The sequence below is a fragment of the Acromyrmex echinatior genome, chromosome 16 (assembly GCF_024713525.1).
Source record: "Acromyrmex echinatior isolate Ae372 chromosome 16, ASM2471352v2, whole genome shotgun sequence".
NCBI classification, from domain to species: Eukaryota; Metazoa; Arthropoda; class Insecta; order Hymenoptera; family Formicidae; genus Acromyrmex; species Acromyrmex echinatior.
This window is the reverse complement of record NC_141867.1, coordinates 2971952-2991111: the sequence shown is the minus strand read 5'-3', so window position 1 is coordinate 2991111 and position 19160 is coordinate 2971952. Positions and strand designations below refer to the sequence as shown.

The window sequence follows — 19160 nt, the reverse complement described above, 5'->3', positions numbered from 1 at the left end:
CATCCATCGACACCACAACATCCTATCATCGCCCAAAAGCAGCAATAGAACCAATGTAAAGTCGGGAGTGTCCGCCCTGTCTTCCACCAGTAACGCGTTCGGAACAGCAGCCAGTAATGCGCGGCTCGAGCAAACCGGGAATGGTCATATCGACGAGGCGTTGCGCCAGCAAGCTCTCGCGGAAGAGGAAGCCGCCATGAATCAATACAAGGTATTAGTTTGCGCAAAGTATTACTAATTAAAATGAGAAGCGAAGTTGTGACAAATGGAAAAAATTTAGATTTCGATGCTATTATCATTCTAACGTATTAATTTTCTATTTCAGAGATTTCATTTGTTTCATTTCAATTTCTTCTTTCATTGCGATTCCCTGCATATAAACGTTATACTAATTTCTAATGTATATGTTGCAGGCAAAAGTACAATCGCCGTCAGGTAGTAGCACAAATCCTTTCCTCAGTTCTCCAACTAATAATGCTAATAAACCGATTGTGGACTTATTTGGTGCAACATCTGAGAGCCAGGTACGTCTATGTCTTTCATTCGACAAGTAGTCTGTTCTTTTCAACTGAATTTTTTGCATTGTTCATCTTTCCACTTATTTTTTTCTACAATGGAGAGAAAAGAATGAAAAACGAATGATACAAGAAATTCAACCGAAAAGAACTAACTGATCTAAGATTCCATTTGAAGCGAGCTAATCAATTGTTATAACAACAGTCGTCTCAAAAGGCATCGGATGATCTACTGCAACTTGCGGGCAATCCGTTCGCGAACATGTTCGGGGCGCAACCACCTACAGGAACGACGCAACCCGCCGCTCAGATGCAGAACAACATGTGGATGACCAACGGTACTGGTGAGCACGAGTACTTAAAAATCGATATAGTCTCAGTGATCATCGCTGCTTCTCTCGTCACCGCGCTTGTTTATGATATTTTTCCCCCTTTTATTTTAATTCATTTTTTTTTATTTTTCCATTTTCTTTTTTTTCTTTTAGGTTTCGCGCCAACTGCGTCACCAGCAAATAATAACTTTGTTACAGATAATAGTTTTTCCTCCGTATTCGGAAATCAAGATCAGCAATCCAGTAAGTGCTTCACTAGCGAAGTAGATATAAGACGGGATTATATTATACGAGTGCATTCACATGATTGAAAAATTCCGTTTACTTTCATTTTCTTTTTCTCTGCCAGTCTTTATACATCTCTCTTCTTCTTTCTGTCATAGAACTTGCGGCCATTTTTATGATACTTTTGCATCATACATCTTATATATTTTTTAGATACTTAGTACGCCTGAGCAATCACACTTGCTGTTTAACGCTATGGGCAAAGATGTATCGGATGAAGCAGCGTTTATAAACAGCGTTTATAATTACAAAAACAGTTTTGTTGCCACACAATAATATTAATGGCCGTATTTAACAAAATGTTTATTTTGCAATTATTGGAAGTTGTCTTCGATTTTTGTTGTATTTTTAGATTCAAAGGAACAATCCTATCTTAGCGATGAAAACTTCAAATTATTGCAAAGTAAACATTCTCTTGAATACGGCCAATAATAATTTATTTTATTTTTCCATTTTTTTCTTTTAATATTGTGGCTACTAATAAGCGCTGGTTCTTCGATACATTCTCCAAGTGCAACGTTGACACGCGATATTATAAAAGAATGCAACCGAGCTACATTATCTTAACATTTTGTATTTGAATATTTCTTTTTTTTCTCTTTAATTAATATATTAATGGGCGACGATGTAACAATTGCAAAATATTTTACATTATTACTTCGTCCGGACGCAAAAGAGGAGGAAGCTAACTTATGCACCTTGATCACTTTCTGCGCAAGCTGGCGCCCCAGGAACGGCCGCGTCCGTACCTAATCCCTTCATGTCCGATTTCCCGTCCCTCGGTACCACCGGCGGCCAGCAGGCGACGAACGCAGGCGCCTTCGGGCTCTTCGATCAGAACGCCGGCGGCGTTGTTGGCGGTGAATCGGTGCAAGCAGCGCAGACGGGAACGGTAGCAGCCGGAGACCTTTTCAGTGCCGGTCAGACGGATCTCTTTGGGGGTGACGGGTCCGCCGCCGCGATGAGGATCCCCGCAAACGGCGGCGACGGGGATGCTGCGGCGGCCGAGGTGGTGGCGTCGGCGGCGCCTTCAGTCGCCGGCAAGACATCGTCTACGGCTACGCCGCCACCTAGACCACCGCCACCCGCGACCGCCGTTGCTGCCGCGAACGGTGCCGCACCGCGTGCACTGTCTCCGACACACGGAGCGTCACATGGTAGGCCAGCGATGGCAACGGCGGCAGCGGCCCCGACCTCTTCTGCTGGCAAGAGCGCCTTCGATGATCTCAACGACAGTATCCGTATGGCACTGGGTGGGTCTCCGTCGCGACCGGCACCCATGGTTCAGCAACAGCAAGCTGCGATGGCCGTCCAACAGCAGCCGTTGCAACAACAAATGCCGCCGGCTGCGACGGCGGGGGCCGGTATGTTTGGCATGAATGACCCCGCGACCGGGCAATCCATGATGGCCGGTGCACCGATCGTCGGCTATGGTATCCCTACCCAAGCCCAAGTCCCCGTGGGGTACGGTTCGCCGGCAAAGCAGCCGATGTCAGGTGACGGGAATGCCTAAACTAATCCACGCCAATAGCATGATAATCGCACTCGCTGTACCCTGCCGACTTAAAGTCTTCCTTTATTTTTCATTTTTTCTCCTTTTGGCCTGATTACGTCGCGATGCATCCTAAACAACATGAAAGTCTACAAGATATCTAGAAAAACATACAGATTTTTAAAAGATAATCTTCAGATATCTGCGAGATGTCTCTTAGACTTTTGTGTTGCCCAGGAATTGCTTTTTCAATTTATATATATTGCCCGATCAGCAAGATGTATTAAGTACTTATATTGAGGCACGTTAGAGCATAATTCTGATTAATTTTAACGAGTAGATAGTTTTCACGAGTAGATAAGCATGCCTGTGTTATTTATAACATTCTAGACATCGCAAAAATTAATTAATTGAAAAAAAATAGACGATTACATCATTCTTTGCTTAAGTATACTCATAAAACACGATAATCTTTGATCGTTATTTTTTTTTCACGCATAATTCAATTTGTTTACAACAATTTGCATGTTTGTGACTTTAATTGTATATACATAATTCTGCGTTATTTTGTTTATTTAGAGAATTTACAGCACGCTGTTATAGAGATTTTAATAACAGTTTTGAATTCTTTGAGATTAAATCCCTTTATTTTATGTTAATCAGGAAATACACTTAGTAATTATGCTTAATTCTATAAATTTAAAAAATTTATTTAAACTTCGCGATTTATTTTAAATTTTAATTTTATATTCGTATCTTTGCTCGACGTTATAGATATTGCTTAGGAATTTTGACAATGTGATGCTAGTATATCTACGAGTACCTTGAATTTCATTTCATTTCAGCGGGGCAACCGGTCGGTGCAGCCAACACCGGCAAAGTCCTTACCGGAGATTTGGACAGCAGCTTAGCTAGCCTTGCGCAAAATTTGACCATCAATAAGAGCGCACAGCAGCAAGTCAAGTAAGTATGATCACATTTTTATTTATGAGCGATTTGATTTCCAGGGTTATGTAAATTTTAATATATTTATGAGGATGATATTAATAATAGATTTTTATAAATAATTCATAAAATGTTCCGAAGTTGAGTTTATGTAACATGTGAAGCGACGAATTGATAAATATTTTTTCCTTGCAGAGGAATGCAGTGGAATTCTCCGAAGAATGCTGCAAAAACGGGCGGTTCAGCCGGCGGATGGTCACCGCAGCCAATGGCGGCTACTACTGGTGCTGGATATCGGCCCATGGTGAGCCTTTCTATTTTAGTTTTGTTGTCGTAAAGTATCTTCAGCATGTTTCTTCTGATTGTCAATACACCAAAATACACACGTACACACCCACTATTTTTTATGCATTATTTTCAAAGAACAATCGCTCCCACAATAAAACTTGATTATTCTCATTCAGAATTGTAGATTATTACTTTGTTTATTCCTTACGGTATGGTTTCAATTTTACGTCGTAGGAATCTTACGCGGACTAGTAAATTAATTTAGCTTGTTAGCAATCTGCTAAGTACATAGCATTTTGGTACCTTCAGCTAGACATGTTAAGATGTAAGTTTATCATTAAGCCATCTCGTCCGCCGTGGGACTCTTCTGCTCTCTTCGTAATATCGTAACGACAATTTTCTCGTCAATTAGCACCGTTTAGGTGAGTGCGTTTTGCATGCACAGCATATGGCATGTTATTGACTATGTTGCAGGGCCAAGGAATGACGCAACTGCTACCTACGAGCACCACGACTATAGGTTTCCCCTCACAACCAGCGATGATGGTAAGTCCCACGATCGCGAATGTCTTTGTTTCACATGCAGCGAACGAGATGTTTAACTTAATAAAGTGCCAAACTCATCTCGCCTCATCGGATCACGAATTTCTGTATACAAGAATAAGCATATGATAACACGAATTGTCACTAACTTACTTTGTCCATAATGACAATCGTTGTACAAATCGTATAACGATCTTTATTTCACGTGGCAAAGCGACGAATCGTCGGAAGATGATAATCCGATTCGACACCTCATTTCGTTTCCTCGCATTATATGCTTATGCATCAATATGTACTTTTAGCGCACGTTTCAAGAATGTAGTAGATAGTATTTTATCGCAGTTATTTATATTCCTATAGATTGATTTTCAGATTTATTTCCCCCTATACTTGGCTGTAATTTGCTTGCGGTGTTAATCTCTAATGTAGATAACATAGATAAGTTTTAGGATTATACAAAGCGCGGTCGTGTATAAATATTTATTACACCGATGTACAGGTAACATATATTAGAATAGATTAAGCTACACTATATTTCCTGTGAGAAAAACGTCGCAAATATAAAAAGAGAATTGAGGAAGAGATTGGTCTTGTTTGAAAAAAAAAAAAGTATTTATAATATTTATTTTATCTTATAGATTATGTACTTGTGATGACATTTCTTTTAAAACTAATGTAGTTGCTATTGTTTTCAGAGTAATCTATAAAATAAAACAAGAAGAACTCTAAAAAGGAAACCGTCGGAACCATCTCTCACTGATTTTAATAGATTTTGGATATATTCTAAATTCTAAAGCATCAAAAGCATTAAATTTATATTTTCTCTCTCTCTCTCTCTCTCTCTCTCTCTCTCTCTCTGTTTATATGAAGGGTTGAAACAATCTCTATAAGTAAGAATAAATTAAAAAATTTGACATTTTCAAAAAATGTGAATATGCAATTATATTAAGAGCATAAAATATCATAAAACTTTGGACGAAACAATTTTTATATCTCTCAGTTTTAAAGATATTTGCTATGAAAAAAAATCCATTATTTTCAAGAGATTATTTTAAATCTTAAGATAAACAGATAAAAAATATGGGTTTAATATTTTTTGATGCTTTACAACACATATAAACCTTATCAAAATTAGTGAAGAACAATTTCGACGTTTTCCTTCTAAGTATTTTTCTCTTTTCCAGCTATTGCTTGCAATTGTTTACATAATGTAAAAATAATGATCGATCGGACTAATCGTTATTTTGACATTAAGGAAGACGTTAACTTTCGCAGGCACACGCTTCCTTTTGTACATACGTCTCATTTCTCTCGCTCTCTGGTGTCTGTAGGGTATGCAAGGTATGCCGATGGGCATGCAGGGTATGCAGGGTATGCAAGGTATGAGGCCGATGATGTGTACTATCCCAGGTGCTTCCGCCGCCGGTGGCGGTATGATGGTTGCGGGAGGAGCTGCGCCCATGATGGCCATGCCCGGCGCGAATCCTATGATGGCCGGTCCTAATTTGCAGCAACAACAACCTCAACCTACTGCAGCAACTCAGCCACAGGGCAATGCTGTCCAACTCGATCCTTTTGGTGCTCTGTGAAGGGATTAGGTACCTACCTTCACTTATCATTCTGTATGTCGTGTCGTTGCTAAAGATGTCGTGGCGTAATAATAGAATGATCTGTGATAAGGAACGCGTGCCGACTAAGGATAACACGACAATCTGTAACTTTGACGGTTAATCAAAACTGAATTTCCTTCCTCGCATTTTATCGAGGAATCTCGAGAATAACTTAGTACCTATATAATTTTATTAAATTCTATTTAGGCGAAAATTGGATCTGTGTTGGTGCAATTTTGTGTAATTATATATTTTACTTCTTAAATTTGAACTCATGTATTTTTGTACAAGTCTTATATTTCTTTTTAAACAGTTTGAATAGGTGTCGCTCTTATGCTGGGGATTAATGTACAATAATCTTTGTAACTTATATATTTGTGATTAATAACAGGTGTCTTGTAACACTCAACTCTTCAAGATTTCCGAATTGTTAACCTTAAAGATAATCTATAATTCGAAACAAAATTTAAAAAATTCTTTAATTTATGTGTTGAATTTATTATAATATTATTATTTTTACATTATATACACATATTCAGTGAATACGTTTTCTAAAGTAAATTATTAAATTTCATAGTATGCATTTTTGTATAAAGTAAAACGTGATATAATTTTTATTTTGATAAATGTTTTATTAAATTATATAAATATAAATCTTATATCTAATTCTATTTTAAATTATGGATTGTCTAAAATGGACTTTACAATGAACGAAATTTGATTGCTTCGTGTTACTAATAATGCACACGTTTACCTTTCCTCTATCATTACGCAGTATTATCATCAATCGACGCAAAGAAAAGGAAAACATTCCAAGATAAATCCTTTCCCTGTAAATATCGATTATTAATGACTAAAAAAAAAATAGATTAAGTTATTATTAAGTTAAATAATTTTTTATTTAACTTGATATTTTTATACTAAAGCAGATTATAAATGACTGTTTCAGGATTCCAAATGGAATTAAGAAGAACGAAGCAACATTTTGTAAATACCATGTAATATGCCTAGAAAGAAAAGAAACAAAGCTAATGTATCCCGCTTTTTTCTGTTAGGCCCAATCAATCTTGAATCATTGATTGTCATTCGAATCGTCTCATTATAAATAGGAGTCAGTAAATTGTATTATACTTCCTGTAATATGCTCGCCGAATATGCAACACGTGTTATTCCGATATAGCGTCTTTCCCACGAGCATTAGCAAAAGTTAAATGTTGTTTAAGTGAATATCTGTCTACTTTTTTATGCAAAAAAAAGGGGACAAATTGAGTCTGAATTGCGCGTAGACAGGGCGCTTTTCTCCGCCTTGAAGTCCCGTAGCCGGGCATAATTATGTAGCTTAGATGAGAGTTGTTCGGAACGCGAATTGCGTTTAGAATGACACGAACGTGCGTTGAATTTTCCTGGTGAGGATTAACTGTGATAGTACTGCGCCGTGTGTCGCGCTGAACAGTTTTTCTTCGTTGACACGTCGAGTAAGCCTATTATCGAAGAGATGCATTTTCTAAGTTCGATGAAAGATTTCCGTAATTACGTAGCGATATTTAGATACGACTTAGTTTTTACATTGGGGGAGAGAGAGATTGTATATCCGATAGAGAGATCAGTAAGAACGCATTATCGAATATGGTGAAAATACTTGGTTCGTTATGGTTCTAAACGTATTCGCGTTAGATTACATACACGTAGTTGACGATTGCATATACCAATGTCCGCGTTAAACGTTAAAGGCGCAAGACCGAAAAAAATCGAAATAAAAATCGCATCGGGCATATCCTCTTTTATTGTAATATAGTATATATATATATATATGTATGTATATATATATATATATATATATATATATATATATATATAATTCTGTGTACGGATATGTAATTTCGGAATGATGCGAGGAAGAGAGAGAGAGAGAGAGAGAGAGAGAGAGAGAGAGAGAGAGAGAGAGAGAGAGAGAGAGAGAGAGAGAGAGAGAGAGACAATTTCGAGGAAATTCTTTCGTCGAAGTATTAAATATTAAATACAATAAAATATTACACACACAATATAAATATATATATATATATATAAAAATATATATATATATACACATACATATATTTATAGGAAGAACAATGAAACGAATAGATGGACTCATTAAATGTTCTTTATCTGTATACTGTTCGTGGATATCTTAATTAGATACATAACGAAGTTAAACGAGTAAGGCCAGAACGCTGACGCAACGCAATTACGAATACAACGTGAATGTACATGATTCAAGCACGGTACTATCGATGCAGTCAATACCCAGTTGCGAGCGTTCCGTTTTGGGATTTTGTCGGTACATCCTCGATTTCCGTCAAATTATAAATGTCATAACTGAATACGATGGAACTCTATCGATATATAGCGTATATATTGTATAACCGATTGATTATTTATCCGCGGTTGCTCGAATTTAGATCTGAACTGCGGCCGAAAAAGGAAAAGGAGAGGGGCAAGAGAAAATTTACAGTCCATGTAGCGACGATATGTATGCAGTGCTAGTCGACAGAAAGCCCATTGTAAAAGATTGCAACGAGACACAATTCTTGCGAGCGATTGACCAAATTAAGTAGTATATGGTAGACGATCTTCGATTTCCTCGTTAGAGCGATATTTTTGTTTCGGCTTTGCACATATTTCGGATAGGATTATCGCATGTATATGTTCTCGCCTTTGATATTGTTTACGTTTTCCTTCCCATTCTCCTATTTATTCTCTTTATGCTACGTCTCGCACGAGAAAGGATTGATAAGACCGATTTTTCCAATGCCGATTGACTTTATTTGTGATTTTCAATTTTTTTTTCTAGATCGTGATATCTTGCTAATGTAATAACAAATAGTAAGGTCTAATTGATTGCATGAATTTATGTTAGTTGGCATTGGTAGAATCGATCTCTCGAGAGACTGTAGCTAATATTGTAGATACTGAGTTTTTATATTGATCATGATTTATGCGAATATTTTCTACTGCTCTTAGCATTTTTTTAAGAGTATATTAATCATTTTCATTCTTCTCGTGTCGATATCTTCAATTTCGCCAGCGCGTATGTATATCGATGAGTATAAATAGATATATACAATTTGATAGGGTAGTTGAGAGAAAGTTTTTCGAATGCGATCAAAGGGAACGAATATATATCTGTAAGTAAAGTTGGTTTGTGTGAAGTGAGAAAATAGTTAATAGTATCATTCGAGCGGATACAGATGTCTGATGCAGATGCGAGGTGGAGGAAGCGGCCAGATATATTCTCGGGCTTGGTATCAACGAATACGCTTCCCTTCCTTCATCGATGTACATTTCCATTTTTCGTTCGCTCTCTCGATTAATTTCACACTTCGCGTAGTCGGAATGTATTTTTGTATAATATAATATGAAACGTATAGGATCTTCTCTGAGCGTAACCGGCCGCCGCGGGGACAGTTAGTTAGTCTGTAAAATCGGTAGCTACGAGTCAAGCCTCGACCGCAGAGATCGCGCAGAGTTCTTCAAGGGTCGCTGATAGCTCTAGAACGGCGACGCGAGTCGACTCGATCATTATTAATATTAATTTCAAAATTAAATAATATTAGAAAATAATTATTAATATATTATTAATATATTGTTACTAATATTATTTATCAAACGGGAAGAATTCGAGCAGTTTTATTACAAATATGTTTATAGAAAAACTCTAGCAGTAGTAGAATTGAAACGTCAAGAAAGTACACGCATTCAATGCATGCTTTATGAATAAATCTAATTTATCTTTTTATCTCTGAAAGATGTGCATGATATTCTTTGCTTATCTCATACGGTCATTTGTGGATGGAATTATAATATTCCGTTGTATTTAAATATCTCTTTTATGCTTTATCTCGTTGTACAATTGATGATTTTCTTTATTTTTGTCTCGTTTGATCGACATCGCGCCTAAAGCTACCGGCGACCGAGCGCAACAGGACAATATTACGTAAATATTATTATCATATTATAGGAAGGTGTGTGAGATGAGATAATCCAATTGTATTCAATCTCTTTCGCTAAACTAGGAACATATTCTTGTCGCAACTTCTTATCCCAAATATAGTTTAGATAAAGCCTCCCGGTTGCATAAGGATACACACTGTACATTGTACACTGTATATTATTAGTATTTATGGAAGGGATTATTTATGAAAAGACGATCGAGCTAAAATAACGAGAGAAAGAGGTAGAGAAAGTGAAAAAAAAATCGACACCACTTCGTAGTTTTTTTCATTGTAATCTAATAGAGATGCCTTGTTGTTGCTTCAAGAACGGCTTGTCGCGCTTCTCGTTTTCTCCTTAGAGAAAGACATCAAGAGAGAAAGTGAGCAGAGTCTCCTAAAAAGGGCTTTACTGTTATTTAGTTTTAACATTTAATTCCATTTGTGCTCTTGCATGTGCATACACACATATATATATATATATATATATATATATATATATATATATATATATATAAAGAGTGAAGGAGGAGAGAGAAAGAGGTCATCAATTATGAAGCGAGATGGTAATTCCAATTTACAACGCGAGAATAATTTCGAGACATGCGCACATACGCAAATTTGCAAAATCAAGTGTTTCGAAAATTATTTGTAAAGTCATATACATTTATATTTATTTTATAAATATATATAATTCGCGCACAATCTCTTGTAATGTAATATACAAGTTACCAAATTTGTTATGTTTTTTTTTCTCCTTTCTTTTTCTCTTTCTCTCTTTCCTTTTCATTATACTTTTTTATTATACTTTTTTTAAAAAAGTTTATCATGTTTTTAGAAAATTTGATTGTAATTTTGAATAATTGTAAGTAGAAAATTGTTGCTTGGATCTGTTTACGCTGTAAATTGAGTGGCTGGCGAGATTAAAACGTTTAATAGAAACAAATGTGAATGAGAACGTTTATCGTCGAAGCGGAAAATCGTATTGTAATGATATTACGCAATATAATACGTGTGCATATACAGCGCGATGTATTATTATTGTCGATCGTTATTCGTGGCGCCGATTATTAGTGGCGATATGATGATCCACCACTGTTAATATGATTTTGATAACAAGGCAGGAACAATCTGAGATCACAGTGTGAGCGCGCAATGACGAGCCGACAATGCCTTCTCGTTGTACAAATGTCGAGGTAAATGAAGGAATGAAAAAAATAAAAGGAAACCGTATAAATCGCGATCGTGGTGTCAAAGTATCTTTTGGCGGTGTATAGCTTTATAAAAACACAAATCAGCATAATCTTCGCTGTAATAAGGAAAAAGAGAAATGAAAGAATATATGTAGTGATTCGTAGATAGTGCAAAGAAAATTATATATATATATGGAATATGTGTGCTACATGCACACATCAAAATTATGCAGCATGCAAAGCATAATCGAATGACGATTAAAGTCATGTTTTGGACGAGACTGAAATAAATCTAATGGATAACTGAATAGTTAATTAATATGGATTAAATAAATTAATAGTACAATTAAAAATTTATTATATACTATTTATCTTTTTGAGTAAATTGTATATACATTTTGTATATTTCAGAATCATGAGACATCTTTTCAAACATAGATTAAAAAGTAAATTAAGGAAAATCATAGTTTGATCGACGTCTTTTGTTTCTCAAGGGAATAAAAGGGTTAAAATTTTTTTTCTTAATCTTCAGTGTATTGCAGTAGAAAATTTAATTAGAAATTTTAATTTGAAAATTAAAAATTTTATAAATTTACTTATTGAGTATAGAGAATTATTCTAAATTTACATAGGTATTTGTCACGTAAAGTTTGAAATGACGTTACATGATTTTGTAAGAGTCGAACACAAAGATGCAACCATTTCGACTTTGTTATTCATTGTAGTATTGTGTCTAATACACGTAATATTGTTTTTATGATACAATTGTTCTACAAGTTGACTAATTGGGAGAAATGCATTTGTCTCGTCCAAGTTGGATGACTGTAGTCGTCATGTAGTCGCTTGCTTTCACATTTGACCACGCAAACATGTGCTTGGCGGTGATCAAGGGCAAGCGCTAAATAATATCATTATCCTGCATTCAAATAATAACGAAAGGGACCGCTTTACTTTCTATAGTATACCCGGCGTTAACGTAGTATGCGACGTTACTGGATAGAGAGGTATATACGAAGAAAGACGGTTTTGCTTTCGATCGTTGGAGGGGTTCAGCTTGAAGAGTCTTTTATTCCGCTTACTCATCCCTACGTGGCGCGTTATTTAGGGAAACTGCGGAAGGCGACGATAAAGATCGAGAAGTGCAGGCTTTTGCTACGCGAAGTAGATATTTATTGGACAGAATAACTGATCTATAATCTTAGAAAATTCAGATGTCAATGCTGCATAATCGTTTGACAATGATCTCTGTCTTTATTTGTGTTTAAGGAAACACACAATGAGACACGTATTTCCACGTTGCAGCATTGTAACTCGATCTTTCCCAGATTACATCGGTTTACAATATTTGCTATTTATGTTTGAAGTTCGGTGTATTCGTTATATGCGCGCTCCAAGAGTTTTTAATTATTGAGGCCGCGCACCGAGTTAAGTTTGGCATGTTTTCTACTCGCGTGAAACGCAACATAAATAGCATAAGTAACATTATGTCGAATGAACGGGACGTCTTGAGAATGGCGCCGCGGAAAGAATACACATTCCAGCGTTTTTCCTCCATTTCGCGGCAGGCACGATTCAGTGCACGTTGTGTGTTAATTAATTTTGCGAATCAAATCTCTAGCATGCCATAATCTCGTTTCGTTCCGTTGTTTTTTACACCCTTCCTCGTCCACCCTCAAGTGCAAATAATGCAAACGATGTCGAACGATGTTTAACGTTTGATGTCTGCGTATATAATGATAATAATCGTTGCTGTAGATTCTCTCGAGAGAAATAATATACTTATATTGAATTATTATTTACGATTATTATTTACGACATACTTTATATTATATTATCATTAATGAACCAATTACACTGCAGATATGTTGTAATATTTACTATGTAGCACATCAATGGCGTTTAATAGAAAATATTTATTGAAATTATTTACCATAAAGCAGAAGTTGTATGTACCTTAGTTAAGAACCTGTTATCTAATCGAATTATCATGATCCTATTATTATCCTGAAAACTTTTTGTATCAGCAACTCATCATAGATAAATTGTTTTGTTATACAGGATCTGTACAATTAGTACGCGATCAAAAAGTGAATCAAGTGAGAGAGTCAAGTGTGAGACTTGACTCTCTCCAAGTTTCACATCATCAAAACATATAAATACATAAATTATATCCTTTATTTTACAAAATTTTTGAATTATTTTATTTAGAAATAACAATGAAAATGACAACTAACTAAATACAAAACTTAACTTACTATCTTAAGCCGAATTATTTGAGAACGTTTTCCACTTTCATTTAATCTCTCTTTATTAAATCTCTATTTTATCTTTACTGGTTAAACTAGTTAGAAATATACGTTTGGTCATCTGCAAACATTATAAATATAAATCAAAATATTATGATACTGATTTATAAGAAAATATGCATATATGTAATTTATAAAGAAGTATTATAGAGAAAACTATGAATCACATATTTAAATATTTAATACTTAATTATGTAGAATAATATATTTATTTTACTATAAAATTCAATATGAATGTATCTCTGGTTAAAATTTACCTAATGGATACTACTCCTCCTCTTTCCTTGAATCTGCTCTAGCGAAATTCAATGCTTTGCGAATTACTATCGGAATTATACAACTCATACAAAGCGGTGCTTCATCGATTGCTGCAAAAATATTTTAAGAATTAATCGGAAATCGACCGTTTAATATTTCTAATTCCGATACGCTAAAGAGAGATCTTTTTTATTTTAAAATTTTTTCTTATATTGTGTTTATCTTATTTAAATTAAATGAATTATTGAAACGCGCGCTTATAAATCGACTTAATTCATGTAGGTTTGAAAATATTTTTAAAAGAATTACTACGAATTTATGAACTCTATGCAAATATGTTATATAAATATTCGAAATTTTATTTTTTTATAGTAAAAAATAATTTGAATAGAAGGGTTTTGATCTTATTTTTTGAACTGAAGATACCGTTTGCGTGACCGAGTTTTTGCATAAGTACATGCGGAAATCTTCAGGAATATCTTTCACTCCTGATGGGTTATAATTCTATAAAAATAGTCAAATACTTTAGATAATTTAATTATATATTCCTAAGATACTCACTGAATTAGCCGTTGCATCTTGACAATAGCTTTATTGAAATTTGATGAAAATAGCATACACCTAGGTTCTATCATTTGTTAATACTCTTGTTTTAGGAACGTACATCAAATCCTCAGAAGTCCAGTATCCTATTCCCATCACGAAAGCTCCCTCCACATGTCAAATTTCCGGATATAAGCTTTGACCTGCATCGATCATCAAATCAATCTTTCTGATAACGTGCTGACCGGTCAATACATCGATCTCCACTTCGGCACTGGTAACACCGTAAATGGGGTAAGGCTTCATCGCATCTTGCGTTGACTCGATTATCAATCTGCCAAGGTAAATGGAATTATTATATAATAATTTATTATGTGTATAGCATCCAATAATATTCTCCCACTATATAAATACAAAGTATATTTAAAACTATTCATCGAAATCATTCCGAAAACACATAATAAATACGCTTAATGCTCAATCAGACAATTTTTTAAAACATTTTAAAAAATTTATTTAAAAATATTTAATAAATATTAAAACAATATTTTTTTAATATTATGTGCTGATTTGGTAATTACAAAAAATACAAATGAAATATTTAAATTTTTCACAATGTAGAATTTATTTCAATCAAAAATGCAAAAGATAGGATAAACATTTCTTTCTAAAGCAAGTACAATATTTACGGAAAGATATTAAAGTACTTTATAACATTGTGTGATATAATACATCGCTGATGTGTTAAATAAGATTTAATATATGTTTACGTGTAACGTGCGCATAAATCAACGCTTTCTTTATACGCTTTAAAAACTTCTATGTTGGATTTTTCATTTCTTTTCTTATCGACTCGAGTTTACTCAAAATGTCTGTGCAAGTTTGGATCGTTGTCTGAAATGAGTCCAAGAATCGATATCATTATCAAATTTCTAAGTTAGAACGATCTTAATAATGTTGAGTAGCATATTAATATCTATAAATAATTAATTTTTTATTGCGAAAATAGTAATAATATTACAAATATTATTATTATTAACTTAAAAGAAATGAAGAAATGGACATATCGTTGTGTTTCTTAAAGCAATATATAACAGTATATGACACAATAAATTCAATAAAGATTTATTTTCTGTAAAATTGATTAATGAAATTGATTAATTAACAAATCAGGAAGAACATTTTTAATTTAAATTTCTTATGTATTATGTGTATATATGTATATGTGTCATACATATTTTTTACATAAAGTGTTTCATATTGCCTTGATTGGGCATAATGTCAGAAATGAATTCAGAACTTAAAAATAATTCAAAATATTCTTATAGACTTTTATATTCTGATCTTATTTCAGAGAACAAATTTTTATGCGTGTTTCATTAATTCTCATTGTAATTTTAGTCAGCGCGGCGTAACATTATCACACGTCCACACGTTCACGTGTCTTCTTGTCTCTGACTGTCAGTAAATATTTTTTCTGGACATATCGCACGCAGTTCAGTTCGCAATACACGAAAACGTTTGTAACTAATAAACAATGTCAAATGGATAGATGAATTTGTTGTACCTTGAATTTATTTCTGAATGTATATCTGGAGACACGGTAGTATCTCGGCGCTAGAGATGAAAGGATCTATAGTGATTACTATCGACGCAATTCGTATTTTTCTTTATATTTATAAAATATCGATAAATCGATAGTATAATCGGAAATTTTGAAGTTATTATTTAATATTACTTTATAGGCTGAAATCGCAAAAGCTTTAATAAATTATTCTATCGAGTTATATAATATTGATTATGTGCGTAATAATTATATCAATATTTAATGGAGAAAAATAAAATCACTGACATGAGTATACACTGTATACAGCACACTGTATTAAAAATTTTCGTCACATTAATTTGATAATTATTCTTTTGGATTATCAAATTAAGCAATAAAAAATGTTTTATCTTCTTCTATATACTACGAATTTTTGACAGTTTACTGAAAAACACGAAATCGCCTCACAAAAATAATATGATATTTGCACGATCCAGATTATAACCTTTTTGTGCGGTACTCCTGATGGAAATAAATCGCTGAAATCATTGAAATCTCTATTAATTTAATAGATTTATTTCAGCGATTTCAGTGATTTACTTTCATCAGAAGCATCTAATTTATTTCTATAAGAAACATATATAATTTGTTATAAAAAATATACAACTTTATAAATACTTTCTAAAGATGTCAAAATATACATAAAGATCGTTTAATAATTTTCATATCCTTGTAAAGGTGATGAAAATTTATCCAGAACACGAATGACCCAACGTGTAAGAGTACTCAAAACTAAGGTGTGTACAAAAGGTTAAATAAAGATATTTAAAGTATATATTTTAAATAAAAAATATAAAAAAGTTATTTAGTATTTATTATTTTAAATAACTACACTTTTGATTTATTTCTTATTTAGTGTTTTAAATAAATTTACCGAATCTATTTTATATTTTTTATTTTAAATAAGTTAATAACAGTTAGTTTATCGAGCTATGATCGGCATTAGACGTAAGTTTAAAGAATTTTTGAAACAGAATAATTTACAGCAATAATAGTGTCATAAATTAATTTTTCAGCTGAAAAATTAAATAATAATTAACAAGATATTTTATACTCTTAAAGCTTTATTTTGAGCGCAAATTATTTTGCAATATTAATGAAAAATTGCACGTATTTTTATATAAAGGATGTATAGAATATTATCAACATTTGGTTATTATATAAATATGAATCATTTAAGAGTATAATGAAAATTGAGATATATCAAAAATATCTCACACATGGGAATAATTACCAATTATGTTTAAAAGAATCTCACATGTAATGTAGAATAAAACTAATACAAAAGATGCCACGAAGCAAAGCGCGAAATGTACAACGATACCCGTTTGCAAAAATCATGTAAAATATTATATGAATAAATGAATAAACCGTGAATATTTTTCATACACAATAGTAAGATAGCTAAACGACGAGGAGTGGGGGAGCATGCCGCTCGGCGTAGTTGACATACGTCATCACTTCAACATTCGCTCAGTGACCTCGGAGCGAGATACACGAAGTACGAAACGTTCCGCGTGTCGCATTAATCCACGAAAATTATATATCTAACGCGAATTGATACGAATTCTCATAATTTGCGAATCGTGAACGCGCGATTGCCATTTGTATATAATTATATTATCACACGCTCGAAATAGGCGTCGAAATATATTTAGAAATTACGAATTATCACGTTTAAACCGGTACTTTTACTTTTACTTAATAATCACATCGATAGCTTTAATACCATTCTCTATTTTCGGATCGAAAGCATACGGGGCAAACATTTAGATTTATTAAATTACCGGATTACGGTTTAAAAGCAATGAACAGCTAAAATGCGTCAATCTTTTGTTAAAAATATTGCGTGGATTTCGTGTAAAAATAAATTATTATAAATTAATCGCTTATTGTAACACAATTTTAAATATCGAAGATATAGATAAGTGTGCGTAACGAATCCAAGAAATAAAGCAAAGATCGTGTGCAATAAAGCCTATTTATCGAAGAATCTTAAAAACGTAACGATTAAATTATTTTACTGATTTTGTAATATGCGTTAATATTTCGACAGTTAGATGATCGGCGCGCAACCTTGGGAATTGTTTTGATGAGGAAGGGCGGGCGAGCGGCGCGACACGTATATGCGAAGTTATCATACGCAGCATTCCATTACCGAAGCTCATAGGTCGCAGGCAGGTAGCTTTGTCGCGTGCCGCTCTTCTTCACATTTTTTTTCAAACGTAATTGTGACAAATGCTAAATAATATGAAATATTGTACTTAACTGAATACTAAAAATATACGATTACTAGCTCACATGAATAATTATTCATAAAAGAATCGAGATGATAATCATGTATCACGGAATAGATATTTCGTACGTTCATTTATTTCGATATTTCGATAGTTCATTTATTTAGAATCAAAACGCAATAAAAAACAGAATTTATTACTATTTCGCGATAATTACGGACAATTAATTATTTTTAATTAATGTAACATTTTTGTTTCGCTTAAGTATAACTCTCAATTATTCTTCGAACGGTATCACGTCATAAAAATGCAACATTAATAAAAACTCTCATGCAAATAACGCAATTTATCCTACTTTTATAATTAATATAATTAATTAATTTACGCAATTAATAATTTAATTAATTTTTTGTTTTTGTGCATCTTTCTGTTATAATAAAATATTATAGTTGTTATAATAAAATATTCTTCTGTTATAATAAAAAAGTTGAGTATAACTTTGAAACTATTTATCGGTAATAAAAGACATATTTTTCTTTTTTTAATCTCTAGTTCATTCCACATGATTCTAATCATATCTTACAGACATCGTAATAAGAGATTCAGCCCTTTTATCTGCTCTGAATTTATTTCGCAATGGTGACGAATTAACGTGTTTGATATTTATTTCTAAAAGTCAACCGATTGCATAGTAATATAGATAATAGCTGTATATTTTTTAGATGATATTTTCCCTCTCACGGGTACACCTTGACGTGGTGAGAGGGCTCAGTACCCAGAGGATATTTACACGAAAAGAACGGTTTTTCTCAAGTTTCTAAAAATTTTCGGATAATATCTAGATGAATATCTAGATAAATTTTTAGATATTGAGTGAAATCATTCTCTTCGTGTAAAAATCCAACGGGGAAGCTAACGTACCCTCGTCCGCCGATTAAATTGAAAGTGAACGAACCGCAGCCGGTTCGTCGCGTCGCGCGTTTGCTTCGGGAGTGCCGTCAAAGTTATCGGACTAATGGACTTTTAACAAAACCCA

General features: G+C 33.6%; 1 protein-coding gene and 1 long non-coding RNA gene across 14 annotated transcripts in view; one reads left to right on the top strand and one right to left on the bottom strand.

The window, feature by feature from the left end:
* lap (phosphatidylinositol-binding clathrin assembly protein lap) overlaps window positions 1–13110 on the top strand; it is a 44426-nt gene extending 31316 nt beyond the window's left edge. For 3 of the 13 annotated variants that reach the window (XM_087414427.1, XM_087414429.1, XM_087414431.1), the window contains 10 exons: window positions 40–211; window positions 414–524; window positions 721–859; window positions 1001–1090; window positions 1852–2628; window positions 3470–3587; window positions 3765–3873; window positions 4332–4403; window positions 5732–5998; window positions 6960–13110. In XM_087414427.1, the coding sequence (XP_087270553.1) occupies window positions 40–211; window positions 414–524; window positions 721–859; window positions 1001–1090; window positions 1852–2628; window positions 3470–3587; window positions 3765–3873; window positions 4332–4403; window positions 5732–5989 (1846 nt within the window). In that variant the 3' untranslated portion in view covers window positions 5990–5998; window positions 6960–13110. The remainder of the gene's footprint in view (window positions 1–39; window positions 212–413; window positions 525–720; window positions 860–1000; window positions 1091–1851; window positions 2629–3469; window positions 3588–3764; window positions 3874–4331; window positions 4404–5731; window positions 5999–6959) is intronic. The other 10 variants (XM_087414432.1, XM_087414428.1, XM_087414430.1 and 7 more) reach the window with 9 other exon arrangements.
* Window positions 12764–18827, bottom strand: LOC147907051 (uncharacterized). The gene is made up of 3 exons (XR_015547713.1): window positions 14300–18827; window positions 13738–13848; window positions 12764–13541 (listed from the first exon to the last, which is right to left on the bottom strand). It is a non-coding gene; the product is annotated as an uncharacterized LOC147907051 (long non-coding RNA).
* Between the last annotated feature and the right edge of the window lie 333 nt (window positions 18828–19160).